General features: G+C 28.8%; 1 protein-coding gene across 1 annotated transcript in view; it reads left to right on the forward strand.

Annotated features, from left to right (window-relative positions):
* Positions 1-22,242, forward strand: part of LOC123294266 (G protein-coupled receptor kinase 1) — a 67,931-nt gene that overhangs the window by 20,000 nt on the left and 25,689 nt on the right. Inside the window, exons 2-3 of the mRNA XM_044875390.1 lie at positions 16,714-16,790; positions 19,845-19,918. Of these exons, the coding sequence (XP_044731325.1) occupies positions 16,714-16,790; positions 19,845-19,918 (151 nt within the window). The remainder of the gene's footprint in view (positions 1-16,713; positions 16,791-19,844; positions 19,919-22,242) is intronic.

The raw sequence follows: 22,242 nt of genomic DNA on the forward strand, positions 1-22,242 counted from the left end.
TCATCGGATCCCCCGTTCCATTTGAAAAACCCTACTTAGCCATTCTCTGCCCCATAATTTGATCTAAATTACTGTCCTTTTGAACTCAATAAAAATTTGAGCTCTTGAATCGTTTGAAAGTAACTAGTGAACCTTCTTCAACCATTGTAGATATATGCAATATTATTACATAAACAATGAAATAATTGTGTGAAAACTCAATTTAATAAAATGAAACGATAAGGAAACTAAGTATTTCCATGAGCGGCGAATACTTGAAAAGGCTATAAAGACGAACGTACATCCTTAACAATAAATTGTTTTTGTCTATGAAATATTTTATTTATCCTTTGATTTTGTTTATACCAACAAAATCTTAAAAACCTCAAAATTCCAATTTGATAAAAAGTATACTGTAAATTCATTTAATTTATGTAAGATTTTATATAATATTAACCACAAAAGTTGTTATCACCGATGGAATGTAAACCAATTCGTTTGTCTGTAGTGTACACATAATATGGGTTACATATTAAATAAATTGCAACTCCATCCGAATTAGATGAAATATTGGTGATTTTCTAAGACAATGCCTTTTTTATCGTCACATCGCTTTTGACTTTTTGAAATCAAAAGAATAAACAGAATTCGGAAAAAATCCTAATTTTCTGCGTTTTCCATAGTTTTTTTTTTTCAATTTACTCGAAAAATTCCATAATCTAAATTGTACAGTGTATCTCCTATCGTTTTATAAAACTGTATATTTCAAGTATGGTGGCCACATTACTGAATGTAACAAAAGTCGATGAAATGTTAAGGAATTCTGTGAAAAAAGGGAAAGGAATTTTATTATTGTTGTAACAATGTTCTAAAAGAATTTTTATAATTTTTTTCTATTCGAATTATTTAAAAAATGGCATATATTATCGTAATAATAGTTGAGTAATAATTGAGGTAGGTAGTAATAATTGATCGGGAAATTATTGAACTATTCAATAGACCTGTTTCACATTTTTTTTTCTTTTGTTTAAATGAAAGTAAATGTCTTGATAAATGGGCTAATTTTTTACCCCGATTTTTTTGGAGCCATATGACCGAGAAAACAAACAATGAAAATCATTAAAAAGCAAATTGGCGAAAACGATCCGGAAACACACGATGTTACACGAAGGTAGGTTTGACGTCATTTAAACTTGATAATAATGATATATTAATACGACTGTTGACACTGTTATATTGTCATTGCTTGTCGGATTGACATCACAGATCAAGTGTGCGGTGGAGCAAAAAAAAAATCGTTTTAAATTATTTCAAATATTGTGAATTTTTTACAATTTTTTTCATAGTGTTTTTATTCTTCGTAATGCGTTTTAAAGTATTTCGATACCGTAAATTGAAAATGATACCAAAGATTTGAAATTTTATTTATCAATTAATCATTCTTATATACGTCTTTTAAGAAAAACTCACATCGATTCTCTGTATGGTTTAGGAGAAATTAACTATCACACATTGTTTTTACCAAAAAAAGTTTTTCATTTTTATGCACAGTTATTAATTTTGGAAAGACTTTAAAGCTTAACACTTGAGGAATATGGATAAAAATTTTTTATATAAATGGTAACATTTTAAAAAACACTTATTGACTAAAAAACTAACATTTATTACGGCTTCTTCATATACCACCATGTAAAAAGGGCTGTTTTTAATAATTAATTTATCGTAAAACTTACAGAGAATTAACTTGAAATTTAAACAGAAGGCGTATTAAATAGTCATCAATTGTCGTCACACAAAATTTCTGTGTTTTGGTAATACTTTCGTTTTGGTATCGAAACGCCTTAAATCATCATCATTTTCCTGCGCCCATGAAAATTTTCAAAGACAAACTACAACATAGCATCATTAATTTTTTCCTTTCTTTAATTAACATCTATTTCGAATGGAGTATACAGAATGTTTGATTTACATCTAGGCACATAAATAGCACGAGTATGACAGAATACATGCATTAAGCAATGCATCTAAGTGAGAGGTATTATATACATGTGTTGAAGCTTCGATAAGCGTTGAGATAGTTGTAAGACCCTTGGAGAGTGGGAGTTTCTTAGTTGAATAGATGAACTACAACAGATAAGCCACGATACAAGTCACTTTTGCAATTTCATATAACTTCATATAATACCTCTTTCTTAGATGCATTTCTTAACGCATGTACTCTGCCATACTCGTGATATTTATATGCCTAGATGTAAATCGAACATTCTGTATATTATAGTAGCATATAGGGTAAAATATTGTGTTTTAAAGTGTTGTTTCGTTAGATTATCATTAACTAAAGTACTCTAATCCTTTTATATTTAATACGGAATTATACTTCTTGTACATATGATACAGAATTTTAACCATTTTAAAGTCAGAGTTTGTGTTTGAAATCCAGAGTATTGTAATTGGATTGCAATAAAATGGTACGGTTTACAGGAACAATGAGTGAAAACAAAACTTTGTTATACAATCCTTACAAAAAGTTATCTGTAGGTACATCACGACAGAAACGCGAAAAATTCAATCCCTATATATTATAAATGTGAATGTAACGATGTTTGTTTGTTTGTTTGTTTGTTTGTTTATTTGATTGTTTGTTTGTAACGCTTTCACGCAAAAACTAATGAATGGAATGAATGAAACTGAACAATAATGTAGCTCATACATGAGAATAACACATGAGCTATAATTTATTAAGATACATTTTTAAAAAATATTAAAAAAATTAAATTTAATCTGACATTTTACTGCTCCATCTATGGTCATCATTTTGAACCATAAATTAAAGATTTCTGTAAAAGTGTAAAATAGTAAAAGTCAGAAAATTCATGGCCATTTTAAAAATTTCAGCTTGATATCTTCTTTCGTTTTTGAGTTATCGTGCTCACAGACGGACATACAACCGAAAATGGACTAATTAGATATGAACACCTATACCAAAATTTTGTTCTTAGCATCAATATTTTTAAGCGTTACAAACTTGGGACTAAATTTAATATACTATGTATTTTTCATATATACATGGTATAAAAAGACTTAATGAAAGTTACTACCTTGCTCGTACGTCCGTTAATTATTCCGAAATAAATGATTTTAGCCTTTTCGTATCTTGTTAGCTTTATTTTGGCCTTTTGTTTTCATAACATTGCGTCACACTGGTCCTATTTTATAAAAAAAATATCATTTTGTCATATTTAATTACGAACATTAAAATCCATACATTTCTCTTTGTAATTTTTACAATCGAACGATACATATTTGTTATATGATATACAGTTTTCATAAATGCTACATGTATGTATGCATCAACTTTACATAATCCATTACAAATATAGTAAATAATGTATCATATTATTAATATTATAAAGGTATTTAATTAAAATTTACTTTATTAATTAAAAAAAAAATCTTTTTTTTTTTCATATGTGTATACATGGGTGTATATTTAATGTACCCGTGTGTTCAGTAAAAATTAGGCAAACTGTTACCAAAAAATTTTCACCGCTGGTTTTCGCATTGTATGGCCATTGCTTTAAATCATGACGGATCTTTCGTTCATACTGTGTGCCAATATTTCTAAACTTCCGCTTTGGCAATACTTACAAAAATGTCTTTTTTTTTCAAAAATTTCGATTTCCTGTATCTAGAAAAAGAGTTTTCCCGGCTATAATTATATTGATAATTATTTTAACGTTATCTAGCTGAAGTCTTGTTGTAAAACAAAGATAACCATTCGTATAAAAAGAACTTTTATCACGATTTTCAGATTTCAAGGGACTGTAAAATGAAAAGTGTCAATCGTTTTTCTTATGTCAGCAAAAGCTACTGATCATAAAGATACGAAGAATATCATACTTCTGTTTTTTTACCCGACTGAGCGACGCAAAGGAGTGGTAATGTGTTTATCAGTATATGTGTGTTCATATATGGCACACTAGAGATCAAACACGTGGACCGATTTTGATAACTCAGACGTCAATCGATTTGTCTTAACCTTGCGAGTGCTACTGACGATATGGTAGTAATGAAAATTCAATATGGCGACCACCAGACGCCATAATGTGAAAAAGAATGTATGTGTGTTCCTATGTACTGAGAAAAAAACCCGACTGAGTTAAATATAAACTGAAATGAAAAAAGTCCAACATTATACGTAGCGACTTTAACAGTCGGGACCCATTATATCTCGCTACGTAAACTGCTGGACTTGTTTTATTACTTGAACATAACTTTTTTTACATTGGTTTTGTGCGGGTTCATTTTTAAATTTGTATAGGTTAGATCATTTGTTCCTGAATTTGAATGTATATATTCGTTTACTAATATGATCCTCCTGTTCAGTTCTCGTTGTTATTGTTGTATTAAGTTGCTGTTGTTGTTTGTTGGTGCCTGCTGATGATTATATTGTTTACAGAGTTTACATTACAATATATAGATTAATGTATAATATGTGAAATCTATCTACAGTCAAATCTTTGTATTAAGTGTAGGCGCTAATGAAATCTAGCTAGATCGATTTTTCGCATCTAAAATCTCCTAAGTTTCATTGCTCATTCAAATATGTATAATACAAAATATCAAAGGAGTAAGCTCTTATCTTAGAGTATACTTATAATTAATATCCGATTGAAATCACATTATCAACCGATTATTTCGATATTTATTTATTGACGTTATAAAATTTATAATATATCCTGAAATTTTTGGTGTTTTGTCTTTAAAATATTTCGATGTTTCACCTTTTAACAAATACATTTGAGGTCAATTTTTTAGGCAGAATGTTTCAAAAATATATTAATGAATTTAAAATGGAGGCTTTTTTGGTAATATTTTTGCTTTGGGACACTCGAAACTATAGAGTGAACATAAAAATTTTTCTCCGCATTATGCGTTTATAAAAGGAGTAATCCAATCCAATAAACATTTTCACATTATAAGAAATAAAAAAAAATTTAAATAAAGTTTTTAAATCAGCATCTCTGTATGCTGTTACTTGCAGCCCGATTTGCAAATGAGTCTACGTTCTTTCAACACAGTTTTTTTTTCATACATGACGTTTAGACGAATAAATTTACATGCGCATTCACGAAAAAAAAATTTACGAAAGAAAAATCTATCAATCGAGATTTTACGAGCTTAGAAAAAGGAGATATACCACAACTGCAATAAATTAGTCATTTTATTTATTTAAAAATTGTATATCAAAACTTCATTCATTTTATGTAAAATTTCAGTAATGGGGCAGCATTTTTCACAGTGCCCAGGGCGGTGCTAAAGTTAAATTCGACCTTGATGATACTTTTCGAAAATGAAAGAAAGACGTCCCAAATTAGGTTGAGAGAAATTTTTTGTTTTCTACTCAGAATAATTAAACGGTTTATATGTGCAACGGTAAAAGATAATTATAAAAAGGTTTCACTGTATATAATATATCTATATTATATATTATGTTTGAACAATAACAGTACCTCCTATATAGTAGGTATATCACTAAATCTAGCATGGCATGGCTTGGTTGGCGTCACGATCATTCAAATCAACAGAGTTATATGAGCTACAGAATATATGGGATAGTTAACAAGGTCATACTTTTGACTAATATCCATGATTATCGTTTAAAAAAAATCGTTTAAAGTTCACCGTTTTCAAGTAACGACTTGTTTAACGTTTGGAAAAACTCTAAAAAGATCATTTTCAAAGCTGAAAAACAATAATAAAAAATTAAATTTTCGATTTTACAGATTAATTCGTTCAGTCATGTAAGACTGAAATGTTTATTATCTCTGTCTAACACATTGTTATTAAAGAGGATGATCTCATCTTTTGAAGCATTAAAAATTGAGACTTTAGAAGTAACAAGTTGTAATTATTTTTTAGAACTTTATAAAATATGTTCAAAGATCATTTAGAATTCAAGCACAAAAATTGAAATTTCTAGCATTGTTTTTAGGTTTGAAAATAACCCAGTTGATTCTTGTTCAGGAAAGCTTATAGATTAGGATTTTGGATGTTGCCAGAAACTCGAAACCGAAAAATCGATTCATCCGTTCAGGCGCTACGACGCGACAAACAGACACACACACATAGTGGTCAACACCCCTTAGAAAACCCCCTTTTTTTTTAGTTCGGGGATTAAAAATTAACTATTGGAAAGTTGATGGTATTTGATAAAGAATTCAATGATATATTGTAGAGATTAAGATAGCTTATCGCAAAAGTCAAAAGAGGAGCAAGCAGTTTTCCAGTGAAATTTTGTGACTTATAATTCCAAAATCAAGTTACGTGGAAACAAAACCAAGCGTAGATAAGACAAAAAGTCGACAAGAAGAAGTCAAAAAAATTGAAATATAAAATAAAGTAATTAAGTTTGAAGACGAATATAACTAAAAAAAAATTTTTTTTACTATTGCCAAATAAAAGGTATTTCTGCATTTAAGTAATCTTTTGAGACAATTTTGAGCATAAAAATCTCTTCATTATATTTTGTCCAGAAATTTGATTTAAATACTCCACTATGCAACGTACAACGGGTAGTTTTGGAGATACTTCGATTTCACAACTAACTAGCCCCGATCAATCTTATTTGACTGTACACTGTTTTCCATTCGATTTGTGCAGTGTTCAAATTTACAGTTTATCGAAGAACTAAAAAATTTCAGTGGGCCGTCCTAGACAGAGAATGGACCTTGATAACTTTTCTTTACTTACGTATGTTAACGTTAAGGATTGTATGTCATATGATGAATTTTTCACATTCGTCATCATTGTGAATGTATACATACAAAAGAATGCATGTGTATAATGTACATATTATCTCTATGGTTTTCTAATCATCTATCTGATTATTATAAGGGTATGTAATTTTCTATTTTCTTGCTATTATATTGCTCTATATAGAAAACAAAACAAAAAAAAAAATATATGGCCAGAGGCGTCGCCAGCCAATGGACCGGAAAGGAGCATTTTGGAAGAAAAAAGTATAAATTAAAAGTAAAAAATTTTAAAGCGTCTTGATTGCTAAAAAATGCAAAAAGAATTTGTGCGGTTTTCTTACGCATGTAATTTCATTTGATAGATTTAGAGGATGATACATTTTACTTAATTAATTTTTGATTATTCTTTAGAATTTGAATAAAGCAATCCTAGTTAGAAAAGGGACGAACATTCGCATTCGCGAATATTCGCGTATTTTTAACATTCGCATTCACAAAAAACGATGCGAATGTTAAAATGTTTTTGGTAAAAAATCATCGTCATTTTTAACTCCCGAACTAAAAAAAAGGGGTGTTCTAAGTTTGACCGCTATGTGTGTGTGTGTGTCTGTGTGTTTGTCTGTCTGTGGCATCGTAGCGCCTAAACGGATGAACCGTTTTTATTTTTTTTTATTTTTTCATTTGAAAGGTAATTTAACGGAAAGTGTTCTTAACTATGTTTCAAGTGCAAGATTAGTGTTCCGCATCCGAAAAAACTAAAAAATTGGTGATGCTTTTCAAAACCGATTCAGTTTGGGAAAAGGCATGACATATAATTTTTAAATAATTACTATGGAAATGGGTGACCAAATAAACCTGCCTCCATTCATTTTGGAAAATGAAATGGTAAAATAATTTATTAATTCAAAACAATAATTCAAAAGAACAAAGTCAACTCAAATATTTCCAAAAATTTGTCCCAAAAAATGATATCTCTCTAAGTATCCTTTTCATCTCATCTGATGTCCTTGACCATCACTTTGATATTGATTTAAGAAGGAGTGTTATAAGTTTAAAGTGTTTATCTGTGCGTCTGTGTGTTTCTCAGTGGCATCGTAGCCCCTAAACGGTCGAACCGACTCGATTGAGTACATTTTTTAGCTAAGTTTCCAATAAATCGCATTTGTCGGGGGTTTTTTAAATTTTGTAAATTTCACTTGTTTTTTATTATAAATTGCAAAATAACTCCTTCACTGCACTTGACTCATATTTTTAGATCCCTGTTAAATTTGAATGTTGGACAAAAGCAATTACAGTAAACTAACTTAAAATAAAAAAAACTGAATTTTGCTTTTAATGGACCATATATATAAACGGCATTCAAGGAAGACGAAACAAATACTGCCCAATCACAAAGATAATACAATCCGTATTTTTGAATTTCTGTTAATTCACAATATTATCAGGTATTTCGATGATATATTGTGTTTCATCAACTAAACAATGAAGCTTTTTAATTTTTTAACGCAGAAATTCGAATATATTATTGTTATTATATATATTCGAATATTAAAATATACGTTTATCAATCTAACGTTAATTTTTTTGAAATTAATTATTAAAAAATATATTTATTATTATGGGAGTTAGTATGGCAGTACTATAGTTGACAGTCAGTTAGTATGCTGGACAACCGCATGAATGGTTAGAAGTCCTGTCTTTATATTATCTTACTCTTGGTTATTATCTTTGGAGACATAACAGTGCACGTAACTCCTTAACTATTGGACTTTGGACAAAAATATATAAGGCACTTTCGATTTAAAATTGTCTAAAGAATACACTCTTAAACTAGTCCATCGGGTTATGTACAGCCTGTATATCTTTGAATGTAAATGTATATACATCCATAAACTTTTAATTTTATGATATTGGTAGATATAATTGACAACTTGAGTTGAGCATAAAGGTACCTACAAATGAATTGATCAAATGCAATGATAATAAAGTGTACGGTATCCTAGAGAAATGAAGTAATTTCCTTGCTACCATAATTAATGTACCATATTAGAACGTAAAGTGTATGACTGTATGTGTTATAGATTTGAATAATAATTATAATCTGTGTATGAAAACTAATTTCTAATAACTAATTAAAATGAAGAATTAATCTTCATCGTTTCATAAATATATCGATTTGTTTTTTTTATACTGATTATTCACTTATCATCGTCCCTCAGTCACAGTGTAGATGGAAGCTAGTTTGTTTTATCTCCTTATGCAGTGCTGTTATCATAAAATCAGCAGAAGGTATATGTACAGGGTGCTGTTTTTAACGTTCCACCCTCTTTATCTTTCTTAGAGTGAACTTTTGAAAAAGTAAAATACATATTTTAATATTTTTATTCTAGTTCATTTCAAGGGAAAAATATTTTTTGTTTATTTATTAATTTAGAAGTATACAACAGCATCCAACTTTTGATTTAAATCAACCGCTATATTTTTTTACTGATTTCAATGATTTGAAGTACTTGAGCTCCTAAACAACAACAAAAAATTGCCCAAAATATTTTATGTTTTTCGAAAATTTATGTGGAAATAAATGTTTAAAATAATTCAGTTTAATAGTACGAGCACCAAGGCAATTTTAGAGTTCAGATTTAGATTTGTACCTTATTTTCAACTTAGATGATGAATTTTCTTATAACGTCATGCATTATGTAGGCGAAAAAAAAGAATACATTTTTAAAGAGATATCAAACTGAAATTTTTATAGCGTGCTTAGGACGTAAAAAGTGAGGTCGAGTTCGTAAATGAGCAACATAGGTCAATTGGGTCTTGGGTCCGTATGACCTGGTAAACCGTTAGAGATAGAACAAAAGTTTAAATATACAAAATGTTCCTTATAAAAAAATTAACAACTTTTGTTTGAAACATTTTTCTTAAACATCACTGTTTACCTGTTAGAGCGCAAATTGTATAATATATATTATATGGGAATATCAGTTATATATGTGTGACATGTATGTATGTGTAGTGTGACAGAGTAATCAACACTGTCTATACATGGTATTGCAACAATTAACTCAGTCGATTGTTTGTTTTCACTTGTTTTTTTTTTTAATTTCCATCGATTAGTTTTGGAGAAATCTCTGTAAACATATCATCTATCTACCGTTTTACCATAAAACCAATGTTAAATATGCCTTATTTTGAAGTAATTTATTTAGAATCAAGCTTTTTATTTAAAATTTACAAAAAGTTATTCAATTGTGAAAGTAATACTAATGGTGTGGGTTGTTGTTACATTATTTAATCTAATATTCCTATAAAATTTTGGATAGTCGTGCCTACACCAGCAAAATAATGGCTTCTTAACTGTGTGTGCATGTTTGTTTTTAAAATATAAAACAAATAATTATTCTTCTGTGTTATCTATTTTATAATAATCATCATAATATTATATTTATTAATATATAACACATGTTTAAATCAATACACTAATCCTCAAACAAAGTGGAACATCGTCGGACTAATAGTACCTATTGAGGCACTTCAAAAGCAAGATAAACGATACTATATAACCGGCACTTGAATGATGGTGTAGGTGTATAACCTAGAATTAACCTCAAAATTTACTATCTTCTCTATCTCTATATATTCTAAATGCCAAAGTAAGCATGTTTGTTTGTTACGCTTTCACGCTAAAACTAGCGAATGGTTTTTAATGAAACTGTACAGCAATATAGCTTTATCAGAATAACACATGAGATATAATTTATAAAGATATATTAATTAACGGCCATATTCTCTGATATACTCAATTACTATTATACATTTAAAAAAATAGAAAACCATACATATATTTTACCTGTGTAAAACAATCCTTTTTAGTGTTATAGAAACCAATTACCATTATTTCCATTATTATACAACCATTATTTCTAGTGTTGTAGAAAGGGGATAAGCGAGAGCAATCTTTATCAATCTTTACTTTTAAGCCCAGCGAAGCGGGTGGGTATCACTCTAGTTATGTATGTTTTAAAACAATGCAGTAGAATTGATAAATGGGAAGTAATCTGGTAGTCTAAATTGGAACTACGGAAACGGGTCTACTTCATCTTTTATATTAGCATGGATTATTATCGCCATTTGGCTGGATTTCAATCCCAGTTTTCACTATAAAATTGTTTTTAGCAGCCTATGAATTTGTCTTCCCTTGTTTTAATTTTAATTAGATGTGCTGAGAAGATTATTTTTATATACTTTAAACTAACCACATTCTTTTAACATTCAACTCCAAAAATTTAGCTCTTAAAGATATACAGAATGTTTTTGAAGCGATTGGAATTTTATTCTTGCCCTAGCTCTATTACTTTTTATGAAAATTACTTCCCGTTTCGAAAAGATTTTAAATCCCGTTCAAAGCTCGATTAGTCAATGTCTATGGGAATGAAAAACTTGTTTTCTGTGATATAACACTTTTTCGATATTATTTTCGAAAAAGAAAAATTTTGGCTATTCTGTCTTAAAAATAACATATGTTCGAAAATCGGATAAAACATAAAAATGTGAAAAGCAGCTAGTTTCCTGAAGTATTTTTTTTTTAATTGAATCATTTTTTTTTTTTGCAACACTCAAAAAAGCTTGGAGGAAAACTGACCTTGTTCCATTTTTGTTGTTTCTGCATACATTGTAAACCAATATTGCTGCATACAACTGCTGGTTTAACTGTAAAACAATAATGTAAATAATTTATACAAATTTTAAAATAAACAAATATAATACTATGAAAAATTATTTTATATTTGTATCTGAAAGAGTCGATTAAAATGTGAAATAGTACAGCGGCTAAAGGTGGTTCGCTCCCTGATGCTTCCTATTTTTGAATTCACTACTTTTAAAAGTCGCAATAGCAATTGTTTATAAACAATTGATAATATTTTTTTTTATTAAAAAAAAGACAATTTTTACACATTTCCAGTTTTGTTACCATAATTTTGCAAAAAAATATGGATGAATATATATCAATTACGAACAAAATTTATTTTGTCTGTGTCTTCGCTCATATCGTTTCTTCTGAACTAGAGGATTGTATGTCGACCTATTTTATTGAGACCTTAAAAAATAAATTATGATTTAACGTCTCTGAAGCAAAATAATTCATTATAGCTGAGAAAAAAAATCGATTTACCTATTTGGGATTGTTTATAATGATTCAAATGACCTTATATTATCTAGGGTGGGATGTCTATGTTTATATACCACTTATAAATAATTTTATTTTCGTTATATCAGTTCCGTTGCTTCTAAGATTTGTTTAACTCACAAGAAAAAATCCAAAACGTGGCTAACGAATTTTTACTTCAAAAAAATTTGATACCCGTCCGCTTCACTGGGATTAAAAGTAAAAACAACCGCTTTATAGCCTCCATCTCACTTAATCTCACTTATCCCCCTTCTAATTTTAAGTGTAAAATAGTCATAATTCATGGAGTATTTCAGAAAAGATGGCCATGAATTGTTTTTTACATTTACTATTTTAAATTTATACAGAAATCTGTAATTTATGGTTCAAAATGATGATGGAACAGTATAAATCATGTCAGAATAAATTTAATTATTATTTTTTTTAAATATATCTTTATAAATTATAGCTCATGTGTTATTCTGGTGTATGAGCTATATTGTTGTACAGTTTCATTCAAATCCATTCGTTAGTTTTTAGTTTTTGCGTGAAAGCGAAACAAACAAACAAACAAACATCCTTATTTTCACATTTATAATATGTAGGGAAAATGCTGAAATTTTGAATGCACAACATAGAATGACCTAATATTAAAGACAAGACAAGATAATTTGAAAGCACTGTATAACAGTAATAATGATGAGTGTAAGTTTTACCTCGTTTGTTTTTCTTTCATTTCATTTGTTTATACAAATTTAATTCATTTATTTTATTACTAACAGATATATTTTACACAGAATGTGTAATTGATCCTTCGCCAGATTCAATTACACAGCATATTTTCGATTGTCTTACATTTTTATCCGACTACTAAATCTTCCAAACGACTTCCCGCTTCGACACTGATAAACTACCTTAAATGCATTATTAAATTGTAAAACTTTGCGTACAAACGAAAGCTGAATATAATATTAGGCCTTTGTACTGATCTTGAATTAAATGTATCTTTCGTTGAAATTGAAAATGTGCGAGAATAGATGACAAGATCTGAAATCAAAATTAAAATCGAGCGATAAAAATAAAAGATATAATATATCCTATTCTTGCAAAACAACTTTTGATTTATTGGATTTATTGGTTTATTTTCAATTGCAGGCTATGACGTCACCAAGTGCTATTTTTCTTTCTTTCTTTTTGTATATTTAAATCCTTCATATTTTCATAGTTATTAATGTTACCCAAAATTGATTTCACACGTTGTTTTGGCTCGATAACGAACGTCTTTTGTAGCAATAAAAAAATTTTAGGGCAAAATATAAATGAACCAAAATATACTCATCGATAGAAAATTGTACTTTCAGCTGAAGTATTTTTTCTTTAATATCATCGTTTTTCGGTAAATTATAAAAAAATTTCGGAAATCGAAATCACTTTTTATCCGTGCATATAGAAAATTTTGTATTTTGTAATTAACTTGGTATGGGTGGGTGCTGCTTTTTTTACTTGCTATATTTTAATGATTCGTTAATGAAGCTCCTACTGATTAATTACACACTCTGTATAAAGATAATATTATATTGTACATACACAAATCATCAGCACACAAAGCAAAGATATATAATATATATTTACTTTTTGTTCGTTCAATTTACTTTTGTAGCTTTATTTGGATTGTTGTTGTGGGCTATATTGTTATACAACACCATACTGTACCATAAAGTCCTTACCATGGCATCAAAAAACCCGCTGTTCATGTCAGTACGACCCTTGTGGGCCACACAATCAACTTCTCAGAGGATGGAAAATTTCTTTAACTGCCGAAAATACTGAAATAATTTTATCGTAGCAGAGATGTGTTGCTTACGAAGTCAAATATCTTTGCAAGAGGTACTGAGATAAATACAAGGCACTTAGAAAAATATTTTTTAATGTTATACAAACTGATCATAAATATTTCTTTAAGGCGTTTGTTTCCCTACAGTATTTTAAAAAAGTTTTGGTTTATTGCCACGCAACTACAAAAATATATAATATATTCTGTGCAAGTACTGCTTATAAATTTGCTAATATAGATATATCTATTCAATCATCAACACTCTAACTCTAGTAGTCTCTGCTAATCAAATAATGGATCTTCGATGAACTCATAATTAAATTAAAATTTTGTGTTTATATCATCAACAACCTTATATTTTATGGTATTATTATAAACTACAAGATTGTCTAAATATTTTCGATAGTTTTTGATTACACTCTCTCGATTTTTTTATTTAGAAATATCCAACTGAAAAGAATAACCTATATATGATTCATCATTTTTCAGCCAACTTTGAACGATAAAATAATAATAAAAAGCCCGATGACCTAGGAATTTTTTGTGATTTTTGAAAACTTTGTTCAACAAAAAATGTATTTATTAAGTTTTATTGTTATCCCTAGTATTATTCAATCGTTGCATATCTCCTTAACCATTCATACGGACCGAATGGTACTTTATCTTATTCCTTATCAAATATTATTATTTTTATTATAAAATTTATATTATTTGATTAAGACGATTTTGTTACTGTGTAAGAAGTGTTCCGATGTCTTCTGTCTCCAATATTTGTTATAAATAAAAACAAATCGAGTGAAAATCGTAGTTATAGTATATTTTTATTAGTTTAGATTATATTCAATTATAGTATACTAGCTGGGAACTACCCGCTTTGCTGGGCAACATCCCCACTCCGAAGGTTAAAAAAATTTCTAAATGTAATTTAAAACATTCTGACCAAGTTTTGAACTATTAAAAGCCATAATTGAAAAATATGAATTTTTTATTCATGAACACCCCCGCAACCCCCCTTGTGGGTGGAATTTCGTAAAATCCGTTCTTAGCTGACCTCTACTTGGCAAAAGGAATATTCCTGCCAAATTTCAAGTCTCTGGGTCTTATAGTTCCAGAGATATCGTGATGAGTGACTATCTATATCTATAGAAAGTCTCCTATATATTTATAGATAATCGAGGAAATAAAACCGAAAAAAACCAAGTTGATTTTTGTGGGAGCCGGTGGAAAATGTTTATATGAGAGTATAAACTGAGGCTTTTTTGTGCACGTAAGAGGTTGAAATACAGGATACGAGATTGAATGGAAATGACGTCATTTTTAAAGCTAGAAGCTTGTTTTTCCGGCTATATATAGATATAAATAAATAAATACGACATTCAAAGTTTGTGAAAATTTTTCCTTAAAGAAGGTAAAAATATCAATCACGCAAAATAGGTGTTCCTTTCGAAAGGTGAAAGCAACGCAGGATATGAACTAGGCCGCATTCTTGAAGATATAGGTGTAGGTACTAAGTATTTAACCTATTTGAAAAATTATTTCATGTATAGAAAGCTTTAAGTAGCCCACCATATCTTCATCTGATGCGCTAGAGTTAATTCATCTATCGATTTCTCCTGATCTGATCGTCTTTCTTTACAAATCTGATCTTCTGCTCTAGGAAGTTTCAAAAAATCTCACGTATTTAAATTTGACGCGCTCGCGTTACTACCCAAATCCCCTCTTGGGCTCCCCTACTATATTGATTAAATATTTTTCAAGAAAATTACTTTTTATACCATGTATAACAGGTTGGCTGATAAGTGTCCGGTCTGACACATAAATGGCGTCGCTAGTATTAAATGCATATTATTTTTATATAGTACCAACCTTCAAATGATTCGTGTCAAAATTTGACGTCTGTAAGTCAATTAGTTTGTGAGATAGAGCGTCTTTTGTGAAGCAACTTTTGTTATTGTGAAAAAAATGGAAAAAATGGAATTTCGTGTTTTAATAAAATACTGTTTTCTGAAGGGAAAAAATACAGAGTCCGGAAACTCATTATCAAGCCAAGTTTTTGCTTCCACTGTATTTTTTCCCTTCAGAAAACAGTATTTTATCAAAACACGAAATTCCTTTTTTTCCATTTTTTTCACAATAACAAAAGTTGCTTCACAAAAGACGCTCTATCTCACAAACTAATTGACTTACAGACGTCAAATTTTGACACGAATCATTTGAAGGTTGGTACTATATAAAAATAATATGCATTTAATACTAGCGACGCCATTTATGTGTCAGACCGGGGACTTATCAGCCAACCTATTATATGTAATATACAAGGTATACTAAGTTTAGTCCCAACTTTGTAACGCTTAAAAATTTGGATACTGCAAATAAAATTTTGGTATAGGTGTTCATAAAATCACCTTATTAGTCCATTTTCAGTTGTCCGCCCGTCTGTCAACACGATAACTCAAAAACGAAAAAAGATATCAAGCTGAAATTTTAGAGCGTACCCAGATCGTAAAAAGTGAGGTCGAGTTCGTAAATGAGCAACATAGGTCAAATGGGTCTTGGGTCTCTAGGACCCATCTTGTAAACCGTTAGAGATAGAACAAAAAGTTTAAATATAAAAAAAATGTTCCTTATCAAACAATAAACAAATTTTGTTTGAAACATTTTTTCGTAAACATCACTGTTTATCTGTGAGCGTGCAAATTATGCGCAAATTGTATAGTATGTATTATATATGGGAATATCAGTTATGTATGTGTGACATGTATGTATGTGTAATGTGATAGAATCAGCAACACTGTCTATACATGATATTTCAACAATTAACTCAGTGAATTTTTTTTTTTCACTTGTTTTAATTTAATATTGATTTAATAAAAACATATCTTCACCTTCTTTCTTATAAAATTATAACTATATTACAAGACATGAAAAAAAAACTAAGAAATAAAATTTTAATTCATTTTTATCTTTTGTTACAGTGTACGTAGTGTAATGCATAAATATTTGGAAAAGAAGCAAGAAGTGAACTTTGATAAGATATTTAATCAAGTGTTGGGTATGTATCAAAATTTTTTTTTTTATATTATTATTTTATCATAAAAAAAATGGGGGGCGTTCTTTGTATGTTGTTATTATTTTAAAAACACTCGTGTGGGAATTATGTAATGAAAGTTCGTAAAACATTAATGTCAAGAATTATCTCTAATAAACCGTAGTATGATGGCAGTTGGCAGTTCATGGTCCTCCATTTCGTAGCTTCTTAGAGGGAAAAATTTGAGAAATCTTCGTGTGAATAACGTTTTTCATAAGAGCTACTGGACGAGACCTAGCAATATTTTCAAGAATTTATTTTTCAAATCAAAATTTTGTGTATTTCATCTCTTACGACGTATTCAAAGTCCCCGAAAATCGCCCTTGGCTTTTTTTCGAACATCTTTGTTTCGATTTTCCCTTTTTATCTCTATTCTGTTAATGTAATGGTTCAAACGAAGAAAAAATATATCCGTTTGTCACTCACACAGGATCTTATTGCAATAACAGCATCTAAAAAGATGAATTCATTGATACAAAATCATTGAAGTTAAATAAACAAAATCATTACTTCTATGAAAGAGGTTGATTTTAGTTTAAAGTCATGCATTTTATTGATGGAAAATAAAATTGTACTTAGTTGGAATATATAATCGTGTAAATAAAGCGAATATACAAATTAAAATAACATATCTTAACGTTTGCTTTAAATATAGAATTAGGTTAGTACGAAAACATATCTATCATATCTAGGCCACATATGTGATTGAGGCAACTTCATGAAGATTGTTGTTACCAGTTAACAACAATCACACAGAGAGTTTGAAATAAAAATTATTGATCATTTTTATAACATTTTCTATATTTTTTTATTTATAGATAGCGCAGTTGGTTAAGCTTTAGTCTTAGAACACTAAAATCAATAATAATCCATATATACCTGGTTCTAATCCGACTTGAAGAATTTAATTTTTTTTTAAATAAACTTATCAGATATAAACCTTTTATCTTTTTTACCTATTCTTGTAGTTGTGACAATCACATCAGTATATTGTTATAATATTAATATTTTTCAAAACAACATTATTTGAAATTTGTTAGACAGTATATTACTTTCATACAAACAACTCATGCGTTTGTGTCAACTTCACTACTCAACCCGGTATGGTAGTTGTATCACATTCGTGGCACCATTCGGCATTTATGATCTCGCGATGAGGTTGAGACAACCTCATATCGGTTGGCATTAAAATTTTTTTTTCAGTGTACACTTCTTAACTTTATATCAAATTTAGGGGGGAAAATGCTCACGCTTTCAACCTTCGATACAGAGGGGCAAGGAATGATAACAATTTTTGAGCAATACAGTCCAAAACTAGAAAATAAATGTTTTCAAATAAGCTATCGAAGTTTCAAATTCGTGTTTTTTAAATTTTTCTTTAATACTTTTGATGACTATATTGGATTTTTGAACGGAAAAGTTATTTAAAATTATTGATTAGTAATGTTTTAGTCGTTAAGTCTATTGCTAGATCGTTAGGTTTGTAGTTTATAGAAACTGTTCTTCTTCTAGCTTAGACGGACACATGTCTGTTTTATAAATTCATTTCTGTCTATATTTTTTAGTAGGCTTATTTCCATTTTTCTTATAATTTTAGAATAAGTCAAACATTAGTATGTTGTTAGTTACTCGATGAAATATTTAAGGCAGACAAAACACAGAAAAATTAAAATATAATTATTACGTATACCAAAATATATAATTAAGTTTATATTTAAAAATATAGTAAAGGATGATTAGTTAAGAATTGTTCATTTTTAAATTGGTATATATATATTATTTTATAAGATTAATTAATTTTAAAATGATTTAATGTAAATAAACCGCATACATATAAGAAGGTTTTCCATTTTCAAATATACGATCCTTATACATTAACATGTGTATTTATCGTAGAGAGGTACTGGGGATTACCGTGGAATTTTTACACTTCAAATGCGGCAATTTCTTTGTTCAAGCAAATTTATTATTTTATTAAAAAATCGATGAAATTCATTTTGTTAAATGGCTTACATAAGCAAAATTTCCGCTTTGACTTCAAGAATACTGTTTATTAATCATGTTTACATCCACAAAAATTTACAGTTTATACATGTGGTTTTTGTGGTATGTAAATAGATGGACTATATTTTTTACAAAAGAAAATAGTATTATCTCTACGAGGTGTTCTCTGACACAAAATGTTTTTTAAATAAAAATTCCATGATCCCTGTCAAATGTCTAAAATTTAAAGAAATCATGTTGATATCTTATACCGTTCTTTTATATCAAATTATAAATTTATATATGTCCCATGTATACGCAAGTTGAATTATTATAAATTACATTTTTATTGCCATGTAATTGTTAAAACTAATTCCATATAATTTTCATCTCAGATGCTCAAAAATTATTATGGTTCTGCCCCAATTCAAGACTCCCAATTCTTTGATAACAGTATCATTGTTGGAATGCCATTTTTTCGTTTACATAATCTAAATTTAAAATGTTAGTAATGTATTGCTTTTGCTTTTTTTGGATTATACCACATCTTTCCTAAATTCACTGAATAACATTAAATAAATGTAACAAAAAATGATAATCTAATGTGTCTCCGATCACCGTTTTCTAAGAATAATCTTCGGAATTTGGCCATTTTTATAAGAAAAATTAATTTATAAAATTTCTTACGGATATTATAAGGCACAACATGGAGACCCAAGATAATATGATTTTGGCGATTATTGTCATGGTGAAATTTACTTAATTAAGAAACCCAAATTTTTTATAACAGATTGGTTTTCTTTCAAAAAAACTTTTATTTGAAACATGTGATGCTTTGTATTATTGAAAGCAATTTTTTATACAGATCATTTTTCGATATACTGACAAATTGCTAAGCTGTACCCATACTTTTAGTACATCCTGTTGAATATTTGATTTTTTCTGTGTGAAATTACAATAGTTTTTCATGTTTGTTAAAATTTTACTTCTATTACAAGATAAATTATAATAGTTTGTTTAAATTGTTTGTTTCAGGTTACCTATTATTTAAAGACTTTTGTGAAAATGTTAGCGAAGATCCAATACCTCAATTAAGATTTTATGAAGAAGTAAGTTATTTTCTGTTATTACGCCCCTATTTATTTGTTTAACATTTGTTACTTACGAAGATATTTAGTACTGAGAATCAGATATTTTTCAAACGAATATCAACCAAAAGTGATCTATTCATTATATTGATAAAAAAGAAACCTTTTTCATTGGTTGTGCTAAGAAATGTTCAATGATTAATTGTTTGAGTTAATTTTGTTTTGTCTTAGGGAATAAAATTATGTTATTATATACAGGATTCGTATTTTTAAAAGAAGTCAAATGTACATTTGATTCATAAGCTTATGTACTTTTTCTAATAGTTTTTTTCGATATATCTAACCATCTCTGACCCTAGACAAAATTTTAAGAACCGGCCCTATTTGCCAATATGTAAGTATCTTAAAAAATATGATCCATCAACCTGTATGACTACAAAATTTCAAATCAATATTCCTATAAATAACAAAAATATGAGAGTGTCTTCATCTTAAATGCGACACACTGTATATACGTATAATTAAAGTTTACAGAATAAATTGTAACTTTCAATTAATATTAATCGAAACATTTTCAAAATTACAAATGACAAGTAACGAAGTTCCTTGACAATTTAAGCCCACTTAACATATTTACTGGTTTTATTCAGCAGGTATAAAGCTGGGGTATGCAATTTTACTCATGCAAGGCAATTTTAGTCTTTAAATATATATTTTGATTAGAAAAAACTATAACCCAAAAATGCGAAACTTTTTTGTTATTTATTTTTTTCAAATATGAATTTGTTGAAAGTTGTTTTTTTGTGTTTGCCCTTAAAAAGCTTTCAATGGTGTGAAAGTTCAACAACACACACTTAACCCATTTTTACTGAAGTTTGTTGTATTTTATAGAAAGAAAGCATTCAATCCTACCTCATCCAAAAATAATATATATACGCGGTGGTAAATATTCTCTCTAGTTGTTAGATCAGTTTTATGATTGAGTAATTTTATGAATGCGTTGATAAATGATACGTTAATGTTATAGTCAAATATATTACATTCCTAAATTTCTTGTAATATTTAAAAATCTCGTATCACGGTGTTTGTGTTAACACCTGCGAAACGGCTTAGCCGATTTGAATGAAATTTTTTTTGTACATTCGATAGGCATGAGAATAAAATATCAATGTTGTTACCAAGGTTTTCATAACTTCATATGGTTTATAATATTAACAAAAGAGAATTCTAATTATTCGTCTCACAAGCAGTATGTTAGGAATGTTTCTTTATAAATCGAAAATTGAAAACTTAAAAAAATGTTTAATCTAATATTGTAAATTGTAAAACAGAAAAATGCTTCAGCCAAATTTTTCTGGGGCAATAGAGGTCATCCGCCGATGTCTATAATTTGATCTAAAATTCTATTTTCAAGGTCATTTGATCTTGATGTTTAAATGATTTTAAAAATTTACTTGAGCTTAAAATTTATTAACATAGACGAATGACCTGTAATGTCTTTGATAACTTTTGCCAAACAATATTTTCTAAAGCTATCGTATTTTCTTGCGATTAAATTCAATAATGACATATTTTAAAGTCGCAGCTTTTTTGAAAAATAACGATTTTCGAAAAAAATGTTAATTTCTTAATGAGGATCAACTTTCTAATTTAAAGTGTTATTCTATCTCTTACCTTTTTTTGCTCCATAAAACTCTGCAACTTTTGTTACAGTTATTTTTGATTGGTTAACTACAAAACGAGTTATGAATCATAATAGACTAAAATATTCCACTCTGTATATTATGCATTATTCTAGTTTTAAACATAATGTTAAATTTTGAGGAAGTAAAGGTGGAAAAAGTGTACCTAGAATCTCACGATATAATGTACCTTTGAAAATTGGACATGAATTGCAGTGAAGATTTTTCAAATTTGTAAGGGCATGAAATTAGTGATGAGCACCAAGATCAAAACAAGGCTATTTTGATTGTCTTTATCTTACACACTTAGACTTGTACTTTGTACTTTGTTCTGTGCCTTACTCTCTTACGCATTGGTCTCGGTCCTGTTGTAATTAACTGCTACTGTCTAGTATACTTTGATCTTGCTCTTACACATATGTATGACCATACAAGACTTGCAAGACCAAGACCAATGAGTAAAACAAAGATGCTAACACAATACACTAAATTCATTAAACAAAGATAGTCAAATTCAGTCTCGGTTTTGATCTTGGTCCCGCTCATCACTACATAAAATAAGCACTAAGAAAAATCAATAAAAATTTCACTAAAAAGCCGTGAGCCAAGGCTTACATATACATTTCCCGATACATTTCAACAAACATATTTCCTTCAAAACGT

This window comes from Chrysoperla carnea, chromosome 2, assembly GCF_905475395.1.
Source record: "Chrysoperla carnea chromosome 2, inChrCarn1.1, whole genome shotgun sequence".
In the NCBI taxonomy this organism is placed as follows: domain Eukaryota; kingdom Metazoa; phylum Arthropoda; class Insecta; order Neuroptera; family Chrysopidae; genus Chrysoperla; species Chrysoperla carnea.